Source organism: Chiloscyllium plagiosum, chromosome 27 (genome assembly GCF_004010195.1).
Source record: "Chiloscyllium plagiosum isolate BGI_BamShark_2017 chromosome 27, ASM401019v2, whole genome shotgun sequence".
Lineage (NCBI taxonomy): Eukaryota > Metazoa > Chordata > Chondrichthyes > Orectolobiformes > Hemiscylliidae > Chiloscyllium > Chiloscyllium plagiosum.
The window spans coordinates 8,047,071-8,064,620 of NC_057736.1; the positions used below are offsets into that span (position 1 = coordinate 8,047,071).

The 17,550-nt window shown below is 39.6% G+C and overlaps 1 protein-coding gene across 17 annotated transcripts in view; it reads left to right on the forward strand.

Moving 5' to 3' along the window:
• The window catches only part of epb41a (erythrocyte membrane protein band 4.1a), a 213,375-nt gene that overhangs the window by 145,093 nt on the left and 50,732 nt on the right, over nt 1-17,550 (forward strand). For all 17 annotated transcript variants that reach the window (XM_043717312.1, XM_043717315.1, XM_043717314.1 and 14 more), the window contains 2 exons: nt 2,006-2,158; nt 8,140-8,234. In XM_043717312.1, the coding sequence (XP_043573247.1) occupies nt 2,006-2,158; nt 8,140-8,234 (248 nt within the window). The remainder of the gene's footprint in view (nt 1-2,005; nt 2,159-8,139; nt 8,235-17,550) is intronic.

Consider the following 17,550-nt stretch of genomic DNA (forward strand, 5'->3'; position numbering starts at 1 on the left):
GGGAGATATATCCTTGGTGGTGGGGTCCGTTTGGAGGTGGCGGAAATGGCGGCGGATGATGCGCTGTACATGGAGATTGGTGGGGTGGTAGGTGAGGACCAGTGGGGTTCTGTCCTGGTGGCGGTTGGAGGGGCGGGGTTCAAGGGCGGAGGATCGGGAAGTGGAAGAGATGCGGTGGAGGGCATCGTCGCCCATGTCGGGGGGGACATTGCGGTCCTTGAAGAAGGAGGCCATCTGGGATGTGCGTTTTTGGAACTGGTGCTCCTGGGAGCAGATGCGGCGGAGTCGAAGGAATTGGGAGAATGGGATGGCGTTTTTACAGGGGGCAGGATGGGAGGAGGTGTAGTCCAGGTAGCTGTGGGAGTCGGTCGGTTTGTATTCATGGACAGAGTTGAGTTTCACAACTGAAATTTCCATTATGTTCCTGATTATTTGGGGACTTGTTACTCTTCAAATTTGTAAATCAATCTTTTTTTCCCAGTAATTTTTAAAATTGTTTACTAGGTATATTCTACTCCCAGTATTATAGTTCTCTGGTTTCATTGTCCTTTTCAACACTGCCTTCTTACCTGTCCCACCCATCAGTGCTCTGATATGTTTGTCTGATCAACAAGTTATATATTTAAAAATCACCCTTACAATAAAGAAACATGCCAAGATTAATTCTAAAACAGTAATTATGAAACAAATTATGGTATCAAACTGTGAAAAATGAGGTTAGGAAAGGTGACTAGAAGCCTGATAAGAAGAGTGGAGCATTTGTGTCTTAAAGGAGGTAAGAAAGAGAGATGGAGAAGTGTGGCTGAGGAGAGGGAATTAAGGAGCTTGGGGCACAGGCAACTGAAGACATGGCCATCAGTGATGGAGGAATCAAAATTTGAATGCAAAAGAGGCCAGAATTGAAGGAGTAAACTTAGAGGGTTGTTAAGAGGGACACGGTCACGAGGGATTTGAAACCAAGGATGAGATTGACAAAGTTGAGCATTTTCCAGACTGGAAGCCAACGTAAGCCAGATAGCCCATGGATGTTAGGTGATTGGGAGTGGTGAAAATTAAAATAAGGACAACATAAGTTTTGGATGAACTCGGAGGTCAGGCAGGGCATTATTTAACTTAGCAAATTTACAGGCAGAGTCTGACAGTGTTGTTGGAGTAAGAACAGGTGGTCTTTTGGAGCCAGTATGTAATCAGAAGCTCAGTTTGTGACTAAATGCAATACCAAGATTGCCAGGAAGGTAGTCAGTGACTAAAGAATGGAGTTCATGATCGGGGCCAAATATCATATCTTTGGTCATCCAAATATTTGGGTGGAATTTCTGTTCAACTACTAAAGACAAACATAAGAATGTTGAACCGTTGCATGGCAGTTACCAGTTTGAGAGTAATTTGGAACATGGCAATTACCAGTTTGAGAGTAATTTGGAACAGTGAAGTAGTGATGTTTTCCCTTGGCATTTTTGCTACTAGTACAGTACCTAAAGACAATTCTGGATAGTCTGAAGTCCTGAAGCGGAATGAAGTAAACACTACAAGTTTCACACAATGTTTTTCTAGTATTGTGATGTTTTTCAATTTTACCATACCTTACAGATCTAAATAACTAATCTGTTATCATTTGTTTTAATTAGAATAAATACTGTGGTCTTTTGAATAATTTCAGAGGAATTTTTGTTGGCTTTTGAGTGCCAAAGTATTACTATTTTTATGTAGTGAATTGTTTCTTAAATGGGTCTGTGCAATTAAAAAATGCAGGAAGTAAAATTGAGAATGAAAAATGAAAATGTTGTTATTGCATCTGTTGTATTGGATTTACCAAATATGTTAGTCAGGTAATGGAACAACATTTTCTAAAAAGCAAAACATTGTTTTATTGCACTTTCTGGAGTAGCACGATTACAGTGTTGTGCCTTGGTGCTATTTAATAGGATAACTAAATTGGAATTTTCTTTCTGACTGGACGTGTAACTCTTGGCTTTCACTAATCTTTTAATTCTCTTGTCTTTAGGACTTAGAAGGAGTGGACATCATGCTTGGGGTATGTTCAGGTGGTCTTCTTGTATACAAAGACAGGCTCAGGATCAATCGTTTTGCCTGGCCGAAAGTTCTCAAGATCTCATACAAACGCAGCAGCTTCTTCATTAAAATTCGTCCAGGAGAGGTATGTATGTACTGATGTTTACCAGGAATTAGTTTTGGAAGAAAATTATTCATTTTTCCTAAATTCAAATGTTTCTTTTTTTTTTAAAAACATCACTATGCATTCAGTGATAGTTAACCAAGTGCTTCTTAAATGCAACTTCAAAGTAGATGAGTTATCTCAACTGAGAAATTCTGCTCTAATAGTGGTCATTGATGTCAATGCTAGCATTTAATCCCATTCCATATTGTGTTGAGGTGATGGTTGTGGGCATTCGACTTGTATTGCTGATTGCAGTTTGATACAACTAAGGGGTTTATTAAGCCATTCAGAGGGCAGTTAGGCATTGTTATTGTTTTGCGTGATGCTAGAGTTGCATACCAGGTGTGGAAAGAGTTTTCCTCCTCTAGGGAATGAGTGAATCACTTCAGTTTTCACAACGATCTAATAGCTTGTTGGTTACTTTTATTGATTTTTCTTTTTCAGATTTTATAAAGTTGATTCCAAATTCATGAACTATGTGGGTTTTGAATTCACATAGTCTAGATTATTAGTTCAGACTTCTAGACTACTAGAAACATTAAAATACTGTTCTACACTTCACTGTGCAAGTGTTGATAAGTACTACATTGGATACTTAGTGTGAGATAGGACATGGGTAGCAGAGTTTGGATGATCTCTGTTTTACAGAAAGAATGTAAAAGACTGGCGTGGTATATTGACATAATAAGATCTGAGGCACTAAAGTTCTGAATGAGGGGTCAAAATCAACAAATGTTTGAGCTAAAAATAAGTGGTCTTAGTGCAGACTTATGGTTGGGAAGACATTGTGTTGAATATGGCACTAAAGCTTCAAAACAGTGGTTCAGTCATGGGCTTGTGCTCAAAGGCTTTGGTCTTCCCAATATTTAGTTGGATATTGAATGCAAATATATAAACAAGTTTTGGCATTTTAATGAGAAGAGAGAAAAAATTGAGAGAAATGTGTGTAAATAAGGAATGTCATTGCTACTCAGTGACTTTTTAAACTAGCCATTGCTGATCCAATCAAGCAAATTCCAAACAACACCAGCACTGAAACAATTCATTCTTTCCTTCAAATATGTATTTGCATTTATTAATAGGCTCTTCAATTTGGAACATTACAAAGCATGTACCTGCTAATTAAGCAGTTTTGCCAAGAAGTCACTACTGCGATGTAAGGACAATCAATAGAAAAGTTTCCATATCGCAAGCTTCTGCAGTTATGAGATATATGACAAGGCAATCAATTCTAGTGATCTTGTCGTAATTTTGGCCTTGAGTGGTCCATTTTGATCAGGTTAATTTTCAGTAAATTACTATTCCAATGACCAGTATGTTATATCTCCAATTCCATATCATACTATCTAAATGCTACTGCTTCTATATTTTGAATGTGGTGTGAGACTATACATATGGCACCATCTAATGTGGGAAAACCTGAAAACAGAATACAAGTTTTGACAATAATGTGGCACCATCTAATGTGGAATAAGTATATTACAGGTTTCACTTTGTGGAGATTACACTATTTTTGCCATTCCAATTTTCCCCATTATTCCACCCTCTTAAAAATTCTGGCAGAGTTCAATTGGTGCAGATTACTTTTTAATACTTTTTTGAATGATTCTTCCTTTTCATGCACCAGATTGTCTTTGTCTCTGTCTCTGGGCTTTTTGTCTGTGATAGGCAGTTAGGTTTAGTGCTGTCTTTGATGCCTATTCTGCACTTCTAGTAGGAAGGATTGGAGGCTTTGTCCTTGTGATTTTATTTTTGTTCTCTTTAACATCTCCAGTTGCACCAGCACTGCTTGTCAATACTAAAGCCAATTGTTTTTGTTGAATTGCTGACTTTGCGGAGAGCCACTTGTTGATCAAAAATCAAATTTGTGCTCAGTAGCTAAGTTTTTGTAGTTGCAAGCAAAATACAGCAAACCTGAGATAAAAATGGTTTATCTAATTGAATTATTTTAAGATGATTAAATAGTTCCCCATTTCCTTAGGTGCAAATCGACATAACCTTTAAATGAGAAGTAGGCAAAGAAGGGTAATGTTAGGAAGTATATCTTCCCTTAGATACTTGATGGCACTATGGTTGATAAAACCCCACCATCCTGTTAGCATTGGCCAGAAACGTAACTGGCACAGCCATAACAAATACTTCGATTGCAAAAACAGTGAATAATTTGCCTCCCAACTCCCTAAAGCCTAGTCATCATCTCCGTGGATACAATTTAGGAGTGTAATAGAATATTGCCTAATTGCCTGGATGAGTGCTGTTCCTATAACACTCCAGAAGCTCAACACCATTCAGAACAACATAATCACTTGATTGTCACCAAGATTGTTCCAATCCAGAAATTTCTACCAACTAGAAGAAAAAGTATAGTATATGCATGGCAACACCACTAGTTGCAAGTTGTACATTATCTTGCCATGGTACCATATTGCTATTCCTTCACTGTTACCGGGTCAAATTTGGAAACAGTGACCATAGTATGGAAGAAGTTAACCTTCAGTTTGAGTGGAAGGAACTTGAATTGAAAATGACTGTACTAAACTCAAATACAGATAACTGGAAAGGAATGAGGACAGAGCTGGCTGTAGTGTACTGCATTAGGCGTTTTGCAGCAAAGATCTTTGAGAAAATAGTTCAATGCTCACAATAAAGACATATTCCAATGAGGAAGAAGGATTCTAGGAAGGTGATAGGCCAACCATGGTTAATGAGGGAAATTAAGAATAGCATCAGTTTGAAAGAATAAAATACAATGTGTAAAAGATTAGTGGTAAGTCAGAGGATTGGGAAAGTTTTAGAAACTAACAAAAGATGACCACAAAAAAAGTGAGAAAATAAACTTTGAGCTTAAACTTGCAAATAATACCAGGATAGACAACAAGCACTTCTTTGAAATATATAAAAAGAGAGAATCCAAAATGAACATAGGCCCCTTGGAGAATGAAGCTGGGAAAATAATGACGAACCAGTAAATGGCAAAGGAGTTGAATAAATTTGTTGCATCAGTCTTTGCAGTAGAAGACGCCGATAGCAGTCCAACATATTTAAATTTAAGAGGCAAAAGGAGAAAATAAATACATTAATTATTTCTGGATCATATGTGGTAAGGAATTTCATGAGGCTAAAGACTGATCAGTCCCTTGAACCTGTTGGGATGTATCCTAGGATATTAAAAGAATTAGCGACAGAGGTGGCGAATCTTGCAGGACTCCTTAGATTCTGGAAAATCCCATAGGATTGGAAAACTGCCAATTTATTATCTTTATTTAAAAAGGGAACCAGGCAAAAAAACAGGTAACGATAGATCAGTTAGCTTAACATCTATTGTTAGAAAAATGTTTGTCTATTATAAAGGAGAATTTTTAGATATATGTAATAAAATCAAGCTAAGTGAGTATGTCTTTGTGAAGCGGCAATCATGCCTGACAAATTTACCAGGATTCTTTGAGGAGGTAACACGCAGGATAGATCAAGGGGAAGCAGTGCACATAATATTTTTGAATTTTCAGAATGTATTGACTTAAGGGAAAAGCTCATGGTAGTAAAGGTAATATATTAACATGGATAGATGACTGAATGACTAATAGAAGACATGGAGTTGGGATAAGGGGGCCATTTTCAGTAATGCAACTCGGTAAGTCATGGCATGCTGCAGGGATCAGTGCCGGGGCCATAATTATTTCCAATATATGTTAATGACTTGAATGAGGAAAGTTATTGGACTATAGCCAAGTTTGCAGATTGCACATATAGTCAGCAGTGGGATATGCACAGGTTAAGTTAATGGGAGAAAAATAAATCTTGGAAATTGGAATATAATGAGGGGAAATGTGAGTTTATGCACCTTAGCAGAAAGAATTGAGGATCTGAGTATCATTTAAATGCAGAAACCTATGCAATAGGGATTTGGGAATCTTTGTCCATGAATCACAAAAAGCTAGCATATAAATTCATCAGGTAATAGAACATAGAAGAATACAGCGCAGTACAGGCCCTTCGGCCCTCGATGTTGCGCCGATCCAAGCCCACCTAACCTACACTAGTCCACTATCCTCCATATGCCTATCCAATGCCCGCTTAAATGCCCATAATGAGGGAGAGTCCACCACTGCTACTGGCAGGGCATTCCATGAACTCACGACTCGCTGAGTAAAGAACCTACCCCTAACATCTGTCCTATACCAACCCCCCCTTAATTTAAAGCTATGCCCCCTTGTAATAACTGACTCCATACGCACACAATACTCCAGATGCGGCCGCACCAGAGTCTTATACAACTGCAACATGACCTCAGTACTCTGAAACTCAATTCCTCTACCAATAAAAGCCAGTACGCCATATGCCTTCCTCACCGCACTATTTACCTGGGTGGCAACTTTCAAAGATCTGTGTACATGGACACCAAGATCCCTCTGCTCATCCACACTACCAAGTATCCGACCATTAGCCCAGTACCCCATCTTTTTGTTACTCTTAAATAAGGAAGGCAAATGGATTGTTTACCTTTAGTTTAGAGGGAGTGGAGTATAATGGTAGGGAAGTTTTGCAAAAACTATACAAGGCACTAATCAGACCACAGTTAGACCACTAAACAGGTTCGGGCCCCTCATGTAAGGAAATAATGTGCTGGTATTGGAGGCAATCCAGAGAAGGTTAATTTGAATGATACCATGTGTGGAGGGACTGTCATATGTCAAAAGGTTAAGTGGCTTAGGCCTGTACTCATCGGAATGGAGAAGAATAAGAGGTGACCTTATTGGGGAAAAAGAAAATTTTTAGGATACTTGATGAGTTTGATACAGAAAGATTGTCTCCCCTTGTGGGAGAGTCAAGACCAGAGGGCACAATCTCAGACTAAGGGTTTGCACATTTAAGACACAGATGATGAGAAATTTCTTCCCTGTGGGTTGTGAATCTGTGAAATATTTTCCATAGCATGCTGTTAAGGCTGGGTCATTACATATATTTGAAGCAGAGATAGAGAGATTTTTTATACATAAGGGATTTGAGGATTGTAAGGAGAAGGCAGGAAAGTGGAGTTAAGGATTATCAAATAAAATTGACTCTGCTGTGGAGCCTTACCCTGAACTTGAAGCCAAGTTCAGGGGTAAGGACACTATCACTTCACCACAAAAGGGCCCCCTCAGCATAGTTGTAGAACAGTGTTTCTCATTGGCGTCAGCAGCTAATACTTTGACTTCACAAGTGTGGATCCAAGTTCTAATAGCTGTGAGGCCTCTGTAAATTGTGCTGTTTTTTTTTAAATGAGTGTGGTCTGACTGCCTGATCCTGCATGCCCAGTTCTGACCTTGAAAACTGTACCTGGTTTTCCTTTAGGAATTTTGTAGATGAAAGTTTTCCTTCCTGACTGCCTAAGGGTCTGACATATTGAGTATCAAATTGGGGTCACAGTGGGAAAGTCTGAACAAATAAAAAAGACATGAGAAGGTGCTAGAGATTTGGGAAATGCTCCCTCAAAAAAACCGATGAAACTAGCTCATTTGGATGTTCACCCTGGGATTAAAGAACTAATTTGGCAAATACCATACGTTAACTGCTATGAAACAATGGCAGGTAAATGAAATTAAGATACAGATTGGCAATGATGCACAAGTTATTATTAAATGAGTATTGCATACTTTCATATGAAAGTTATTCCAAAAGGCCTGTCGTTCAGAGATTTTTCCCCTAATCCTTTGAAAATTCAATTTTTATGATTCATATGCAATTTGTTAATGTTATTCTTGTAAACATTTTAAATTTCTGCAATACCAGCAAAGCATCACTTATATTACCACAAGTATTAAATGCAGAAGGTAGTCAATTGTCTCAAAACTTGAGGGAAAGACTTATAATTTTGAACACTTGCTGTAATTTTGAATATGTATATATCTTCTGACATTTTTGGGGGAATATGCATTACTGTTCAGCGAATTGCTGATTTTTCTGTCTTCGTATTTCAGGATCAGTGTGAAAGCACTATTGGTTTCAAGCTGCCCAATTACCGTGCTGCCAAAAAGTTGTGGAAGGTTTGTGTGGAAAATCATACCTTTTTCAGGTATGTATTCTGTACTTAATGTGAAGAAAATCAGAAAAATTGCTATTCCATTAAGTTAAAAACATTTAAAGACTGAGATATCACAATCCTTCTCACTTACAAATCTCCTTCATAAATTCAGTCCTGGGTGAGTAATTTAATGACAGAAGCTGTGAAATTTCCCCACATAATCATAGAATCCCTACATTTGGCCCAACAAATCTACGTCGACCCTCCAAAGAGTATCCCACCCAGACCATTCCCTACCCAATTACTCTGCATTTCCCCAGACTAATGCACCTAGCCTACACATCCCTGAACACTATGCGCAATTTAGCATGGCTAATTCACCTAACCTGCACATCTTTGGACTATTAGAGGAAAGCAGAGCACCAACAGAACGTCTGTCTGTGTGGAGTTTACACAGTCACCCGAGGCTGGAATCGAACCTGGGTCTCTGATGCTGTGAGACAGCAGTGATAACCACTGAACCACAGTCCAAAGATGTGTGGATGAGGTGAATTGGCCATGCTAAATTGTCTGTAGTGTTCACAGATGTGTGGGTTAGGTTCATTAGTCAGGGGTAAATGTAGAGTAATATGGTAGGGAATGGTTCTGGGTGGGTTATTCTTCAAAGGGTTGGTGTGGACATGTTGGGCCAACTGGCCTGTTTCCACACTTTAGGAATTCTATGTAACTCTGTATAGTCCTGTATGGAGTACCTCAGAATAATTCTGGCAATACCTATCGATGTGTAATTCAGATACGTAGGTGTACAGAGAGAGGGGCAGATATCACTGCTATGTCATTTCTTGGTACTATCTGTGAAATATGAATTTTGGGATAATTTTGTCAACTGTACACTAATTTGAATTCTCTCAATGCAACTCAAAGTTAAAGAATTGGCTGATGTAATTTTCTGTTTCAGAAGTGAACAGTGTGATGTAAATTTGAAAATGTATTATGATGTTTGAAAAATTGGTTTTTAAAATTGGGGTAAATAGTTTTATGGTTTTCAGTTTGATATTTGTTAAGCGGGGGTCAGAAAGTTGTTTGGCACAACGACCTAAAGTCAGCTTTTCCAAGAACTCATGTGACGTTCTAAATGACACCAGCAGCCTTCATGGCGAGATAATTGCTGCATGTTATTGAAGTGAGTTTCTATGATGTACAAAAGCAGAGTCCAGGGGTTCAGAAGAAAAGATTCGTGCTAGCACATGTGCTGTTTAACAACTTAAAAGTGGTCAAAGGCTTGAGTTTATTTCTTGGAGTAGAGTGAAAAAAGTCATTATGTTAGCCTAGATAGCTGGGTGTCTCTGGAAGAGCCAGTACCTATGAGAATCACAACTAATGAATTTGCTAAAAGAAGACTGTTGCAACCTTGTATGTTGAGTAAAAAGTAATTAACATAAGGATAGGAGTGATATTTTACTTGGGTTGTGTGTGTGTAAAACATTTTGCCATTTTTAACAATGAGATCTTTCTCAATTATCATTTCTAAATTTTCTTCTTTGTAATAAACCTGTGTTGTTTTTCTTAAAAATCCATTGACAACCTTCTGTGTGTATATCTTCAGAGACTGACCACGTACTAACCAAATTGCAAAAATAAAACTTATGGTCTGTCACACCGTTTTATATTGGAATCTGACTTGTCCAGTATTACCATAGGTTGGGAGCATAACAAATTGAAGGATCTTGTAAAAATCCAGTGAATTGTACAGCACTCTGTGAATCTTTAAAGGTTAAAGAGAAATTCACAAAAGCATGAGCTAGCTCAAGAAAAGCTTACGAGTGAAGGAATAAAGAAAAATGTCTCCAGGGTGATTCTCATCCTAATGAGGGATTTAATTTGACCTGGAAATCTGTATTCACATAGAAATTAAGTGCAGGAGTAGGCCATTCAGCTATTCAAACCTGTTCCACCACTCAACATAATGATGGCTGATATCTGATTCCGTCCCCTGTTCCTGCTTTCTCCCCATATCTTTTGATTCCTTTAGCCCTAAGGACTACGTGTAACTCCTTCTTGAAAACATTCACTGCTTTGGCTTCAACTGCTGTCCGTAGCAGAGAATTCGACGGCTCACCCACTCACTAGCTGAACAAAATTCTCCTCACCTCAGTCCTAAATGGCATACCCTATATCCTTTAGACTGTGGCCTCTGGTTTGGACACTCTGATCATTGGGAACATTGTTCCAGGTTAATTCTGTCTAGTCCTGTTAGAATTCTATCAGTTCCTTTGAGATTCCCGCTCTTTTCCGCCCCCCCCCCCCCCCCCCACCAACCCCGTTCTTCCTTCTGAACTCCAGCAACAAAATTCTAACCTACTGTCTCTTTATATGTCAGTCTTGCAATCTTAGGAATCGGTCTGATCCACATTCTACTTTGTCGACAAGATATTTTCACACTCAATGAACATATCCAAATCGCATTAAAACATCTTGGCATCCTTCTCATAGTTCATCCTCCCACTCTAGACATCTGCAAACTTGGAGATATTAAATTTAGTTCCTTCATCTAAATCATAAACGTTGTGAACAGTTGGTGTCTGGGTACTTCTGGGGTTAGCTGGTTTGGTTGCTCAACAGAGTGGGACACAGTCCATCAGGTGCTACCAGAGAAACCGATGGTAAAGGTCTGTGGAAATGTGGCGGCAATTGCAGTGGGAAGGAGGCTTGACATGTTAATCTTCAGGACTGAGAGTTGCAGACTGGGGAGGGAGGAAGGACTACAATTGGTGAAGCCAGGGAAACTGTATTTGCAGTGGAGCAGAAAACTAAGTATGACTGGGAAGGGGGCAATGAGGGCACAGTGGAGCAAGACCACTGTCAGGGCATCTTGACTTCAGCTTGGTTGAGATGTCACATCTGCAAGGTCTCTATTCCCTGGCCATCCTAAAGCATTGTACCCATCCATGTGTTGCACCTCCCTACCACAGATGCTGGTAGTCAGATCAAACCCAACCATATTTTAGGGTACCAAGGCCACAAAAGAATAGGGATGTTACACGAGGAGGGCCAAAGATGTCAACATGACCCAATATACGCATTGTTTATCCTGCGTACATATGATGCAGTAGACTCTCAGCGTCAGACCTCCATTAATCTCAATTAATCTTAATTACAAATCCAAACAAGCAGACAAAATACATCATCAGCAAATATCCCCACTTCTGACCTTATGATGGAGGGAAGGTCATTGATAAAACAGCTGAAGATAGTTGGGCCTAGGACATTCCCATGTGGAGCTCTTGCAGAGATGTCTTGGAGCTGAGATGACTGATCTCCATCAACCATGACCGTCTTGCTATGTGCCAGGTATGACTCCAACCACTGGAGTGTTTGCCCCCGACACCCAGTTTTGCTAGGGCTTCTTGGTGCCACACTCGATCGAAAGCAGCCTTGATATCAAGGGCTGTCACTCTCTCCTCACCTCTGGAATTCAACTCTTGTCTATGTTTGAAACAAGGCTATAATGAGGTCAAGAACTAAGTGGCCCTAGCAGAACCCAAACTGGCTGTCATGGAGCAGGTTATTGCTGAACAGGTCCTGCTTGGTGACAGTGTTGATGACACTTTCTATCATTCTTCTTGCAAACCTATCTGCTGCTCCTGTCCACGTGGTCTGAAGTTCCTGATTGCCAAAGCTACAGGCTCCTCTCCTGCCAGGGGCTGAGTAGGTTCCTGATCTCCAGCCGTCCTGAGTCCCACCAGCCTTGAGTGTTTCTTCCTCTGCCCATTGCAAAGATGTAGCAGTGAGGTGTGTCCAATTTTCTTCCTACACTCTCAAAGCCCAACATATCCACCAAGTTGTTAGTATCTGAGCTGGAATGTCGTGCAGGAGGCACCCTTGCCAGCGCTTCCTCTGATGCCTTGGTACTTAAATCTTCAAATGGTCAGTGAGGTGGCTTCTGGGGGAAGTGTGTGTTTCACAGTGGAAGTGGGAAACATACTGTCTAGACTGCAAAGCATAAAAAAGAAGGCATGGTAGCCAATGGTTAGAAATGGTGTACAATGAATAAGACTCTCAAACTGAGAGAGGTGCAGTGGGAGTAATATTTGTACTTACTCAGTTGTCAAAACATGGATGTTTCTGCCTCCCTGCACGAGCAGTGTAGGTCTTATCTCGCAAGGTGCAGATTCTCTCCAAATATTGGGTGCTATCCTGCCTTATGGTCTCACTGTCTTGTTTTGGACTGTCTTCTCCATTACTTGGAGAAAAGGGAGGGATTGACTGAGGTGAAAGTGGATGGCACATCTGTTAGTGCTGGTGCAGGTGGTATAAAGGTGTTAAGCTGTACAAGTGGTGCAGTGGTCATGAGGATAAGTGGTGTGGGAGTTTGTGGGGTTAAGAGTGAATGAGGAAAGATGTTGTAGGTAATATGAAGAGAGAATAGTGGAGTGGTGGGAGGCAGGTGCAGTTGCAGTGATTAGTGAATATGAGATAGCTTTCGTTAAGCTATGGCACTTAGCGTGACTGAGCAGAGAAGGTCACTTTGTTTCAACCTACTGATAGCACCATCTCTGATGTAGGGAGGCACAATTTTGGGTGGCGACCTCTGCTGTCAGGGTCCAGCAGGGCAGCTTCCTCCGCTTGTCCTCTGGAATGAGGACTGCCTTCCTTTACACTAGCCCATCCACCAGGACCTCCAAATACCTGTTGGAGAATCTTCTCTGGCATTTTCCAACTGCATTCTTGATCACACAGGGTAGCTTTGGATTGCCAATACCTATCCAAGTACACAGTAGCCTTTTAAAGATTTGCAGACACAAGGAATACATTTCTTTTACGTGATAAGCTGAGTAATGAGTTATTCTGGGAATGGTTGGTGCACAAGTATCCAAATAGTGAAGTCTTGCTAAAACTGTACAGGCACTAGTTAGACCCCATCTAGAGTAGTGTGAACAGTTTTGATGCCCTTATTGAAAGAAAGATACGTTGGCATTGGAGGTAGTTCTGATAAGGTTCACCCTCTTTATCAGTTAAGGAGGGATTTTCTTATGAAAAGAAGTTGAATAGGTTGGGCTTCTGCTCATTTGAGGTCAGAAGAATGAGAGATAACTTGATTAAACCTAGTAAGATTCTTAGGGGGCTTGGCAGATGTGTAGTTTGATTCCACTTGTAAGAGAGTCTAAGACCTGAGAGCATAATCTCAGAATAGAAGGGTCACTTATTTACATAAGAACATAGGATCAAGAGTAGGCTATCTGGCCCCTTGACCCTGCTTCACCAATCATCAAGATCATGGCTGATCTTTTTGTGGACTCGGCTCCATTTACCCACCTGCTCACCATAACCCTTAATTCCTTTACTGTTCAAAAATCTATTTTTCTTTGCCTTAAAAAAACATTCAACGAGGTACCCTCAATTGCTTCACTGGGTAGGGAATTCCACAGAGAAGTTCCTCCTCAACTCAGCCCTGAGTCTGCTCCTCCTTATTTTAGAGGCTATGCTCCCTATTTCTAGTTTCACCCAACAATGGAAACAACCTCCCTGGTTCTACCTTGTCTATTTCCTTCATAATTGTAAATGTTTCTATCAGATTCTCCCCTAATTCTTCTAAATTTCAATGAGTGTAGTCCTAGTCTCTCCTTAAAAGCCAACCCTCTCAACTCTACAATCAACCCAGTGAATCCCTTCTGCATTCCCTACAGTATCAATTCATCCTTTCTCAAGTAAGGGACTAAAACTGTACACAGTACTCCAGGTGTGGCCTCACTAGTGCCCTATACAGCTGCAGTATAATCTCCCTGCTTTTAAAGTCGATCCCTCTAGCAATGAAGGACAATATTCCATACTTAATCTATGTCCCTCTGCAGACTTTGTGTTCTCTCCACAATTTGCTGTACCACACCTCTTTGTATTATCTACAAATGTTGACACAGTACAATTGGTTTCCAACTCTAAATCATCCACGTAAATTGTAAACAGTTGTGGTGTCAGCACTGATCCCTGAGGCAAACCACTAGCCACTGATCTCCAAACAGTAAAACACCCATTTATCCTCACTTTTTGCTTTCCAATCCCCTATCCATGCTAATGCATTACCAACACCACACATCTTATACAGCAGCAGCTTCTTCTGTGGCACCTTGTCAAATAGCTTCTGAAAATCCAAATGCACCATATTCACCAGTTCCCCATTGTCCATTGCACTCGTAATGTCCTCAAGGAATTCCAGCAAATTAGTTAAACATGACCTGCCTTTCATAAACCCATGCTGCGTATGCCTGATGGGGCAATTTCTCATTTTTTCTTCCTTAATGATATATTGAAGCATTTTCCCTACTCCAGAAGTTAAGCTAACAGGCCTATAGTTACCCGTCTTTTGCCTCCCTCCATTTTTTAACAGTGGCATTACATTTGCATTTTTCAATCTGTCAAACTGCCTCAGTGTAATGAATTTTGATAAATTACCACACACGCATGTTTTCTATTTTCCCCATCATCTCTTTTACTACCCAGGGATGCATTTTGTCAGGGCTAGGAGACCTCTCTACCTTTAGCCCCATTAGTTTGCCCAATACTGCCTCTTTAGTGATAATATTAATTTCTAGGTCTTCACCTGCCATAGCCTCCTTGTCATCAATTATTGTGTCTTCCACTGTGAAGACCAACACAGAATACCTGTTCAATGCCTTGGCCATTTCCTCATTTCCCATTATTAAATCCCCCTTCTCATCCCCTATAGGACCAACGCCTACCTTAGTCACTTTCTTTATTTTATATATTTGTATCCTGTTTTTATATCCTGAGCTAGTTTACTCTCACAGTCTATCTTTACTTTATAGCTTTTTTCAAAGCTTTCTGTTGATCTTTAAAGATTTCCCAGTCCTCTAGTTTAACAGTACTTCTTGCCACTTTGTATGCATTACTTTCAACTTGATACCTTCTTTTATTTCCTTAGTTATCCATGGCTGATTATGCTTTTCACTGGTATATACGTTTGCTAAGCACTGTTAAAAATCACTTCAAAAGTCCCCACTGCTTCTCAATTGTCCCACCATATAGTCTTTGCTCCCAATCTACCTTAGCCAACTCCTCCTTCATCCCATTGCAGTCTCCTTTGTTTAAGCACAAGACACTGGTATTGAATTTTACCTTTTCACCCTCCAACTGTATTTTAAAATCAATCATAATATGATTGCTCCTTCTGAGACAATCTCTAAGAGATGATTAATTATTCCTGATCTAGGATAGCTTGCTCCCTCGAAGGTTCCATGATATTCTGTTTGAGGAAACTATCTTGGGTACATTCTACGAACTTCTCCTCAAAGTTGTTGTGTCTGATTTTGTGTGACCCATCAATATGTAGATTAAAATCCCTCATGATAATTTCCATACCATTTCTACATTCATCGTTTATTGCCCATCCCAGCGTGATGTTATTATTTGGTGGCCTATCGACTATGCCTGTCAGTGACTTTTTCTCCTTACTGTTTCTAATTTCCACTCACACTGATTCACCCTTTTTTTTCCATCGAATCTGTATCATCTCTCTCTACTGCCCAGATGTCATCCTGAAATATCAGAGCTACATCACACCTCTTTCCTTCTGTATGTCCTTCCAAATAGTGTGATACCTCTGGATATTTAACTCCCAGTCGTGACAACCCTGCAATCATGTCTCTGAAAGGGTCACTAAATCATACCCATTCATAATAATTTGTGCTGTCAACTCATTTATTATATTTTGAATACTACAAACATTCAGGTAAAGTGCCCTGATGCTAGTTTTTATACCTTCCTTTTGAATCTTACCACCTCCACCAGAAGAATCTTTTGTTTTTAAACATTTTCTCTCTTTCACTACGTGGTTTCCACTCATCTTAGTACTACACTGCTCAGCTGCTGCTTGTTTTTATTTACTATTTTGATTCTAGTTTTTTTCTTAATCTCTTACCCACTCGAGCTACCTCAGAGCCTCCCCTTAGGTTCCCAACCCCCTGTTAAAGTAGTTTAAAGTCTAAGACTGAGATAAAGAGGAATTTATTCTCTCTCAAGGTAGTAAATAAGTAGATATTTTTACTGCAGAGGCTAGGTCATGAACAATATCCAATGCTGAGATAAACCAGTTTTCAATTAGTAAGGGAATCAAGAGTAGATGGGAAAAAGGCAGGAAAGTGGAGTGGAGATTATCAAATCAATCATGATCTTTTTAAGTTGTGAAGATGATTCAATGGGCTGAAAGGCTTACTTCTGTTCCTATATCTCATGGTCTTATACTGGAAAAAATGTTTTTTAGAAGAATAAAATAAGTTTCATTATATGATACAGCTTCTTTTGTCATATGAGCATTTTTCACTCTGATTAAATTTGAATAGATAAGGAAATTTCAATCAGCTTTTGACAATTTGAAAGCTACACTGCACTGGTTTTAGCACCTCCAAAGTATACCAAACAATTGAAACTGGCTGTTGACGTCAGTAAACTTGATATTGATACAGTGTTGATAAGATGAGTATTGAATGGTCAATCACTTTTTTTTAAGCAAGCCAAGTTTGTATTAACAAAAGTATTCAATGGTGGAGATAGAGACACTGAGCTTTGTTTTGGTTCTGCAACATCTGCTTACTCTGGTGGTCATTTGCTGATCACATTCGCAAGAGATTGCCAGTTTACTTTTAACAAAACCACATCCAAAATGTTTTATATGCAACATATAAAAAACAAATTGCTTTTCACTAGGTAAAGACTATTTGAAACAGTCTCATTGCAAATATCAGAACTAAAGGTTCAACTGGTTTATCCTTAGCAACAGCATTAGACATGCTCAAACTGCAGTGAATGATCATCCTGTTTCTACTTAAAGTTCCTTACACAGTTGTCATGGCTCAGCTTGATTTATTTCCAGCAACCTTCTGCATTCATTTGATGCTATCTTATTTAATTAATGTCTCTTCATGAGACTCTTAAACAAACTGCTAACATCTCAATCAACACTTTGACCTGGACTTCACTCTCCCTTTTTTTTTCTTTTTAGGTATTCTCATTTATTTTCTGGAATTCTTGCACTCTTTAGTAAAGGCACTGCTCTGAATAGTGCTGTGGTAGACACACCAGAAGTCACCAGATTTGATTCCTAATTTGTGCTGAATTAACTGATCTCAACTGGTCATTAGCTGCTTGCGTCCATTTTACCTTGACATTATGACTAAGGACGACAGATATTCATCAGTCATTTTATTCATCATTTGCTATCTGTCACCTGCTAAAAACCTTGCATGGGAGGCATTTTGTGTGTGGGCAGGATCAGGGTCAGACTTGATAAAATAACCTGACAACACTTACTGATTGGCCCCTTAAATGAAACCTACCTACTTGGTGAGATCCC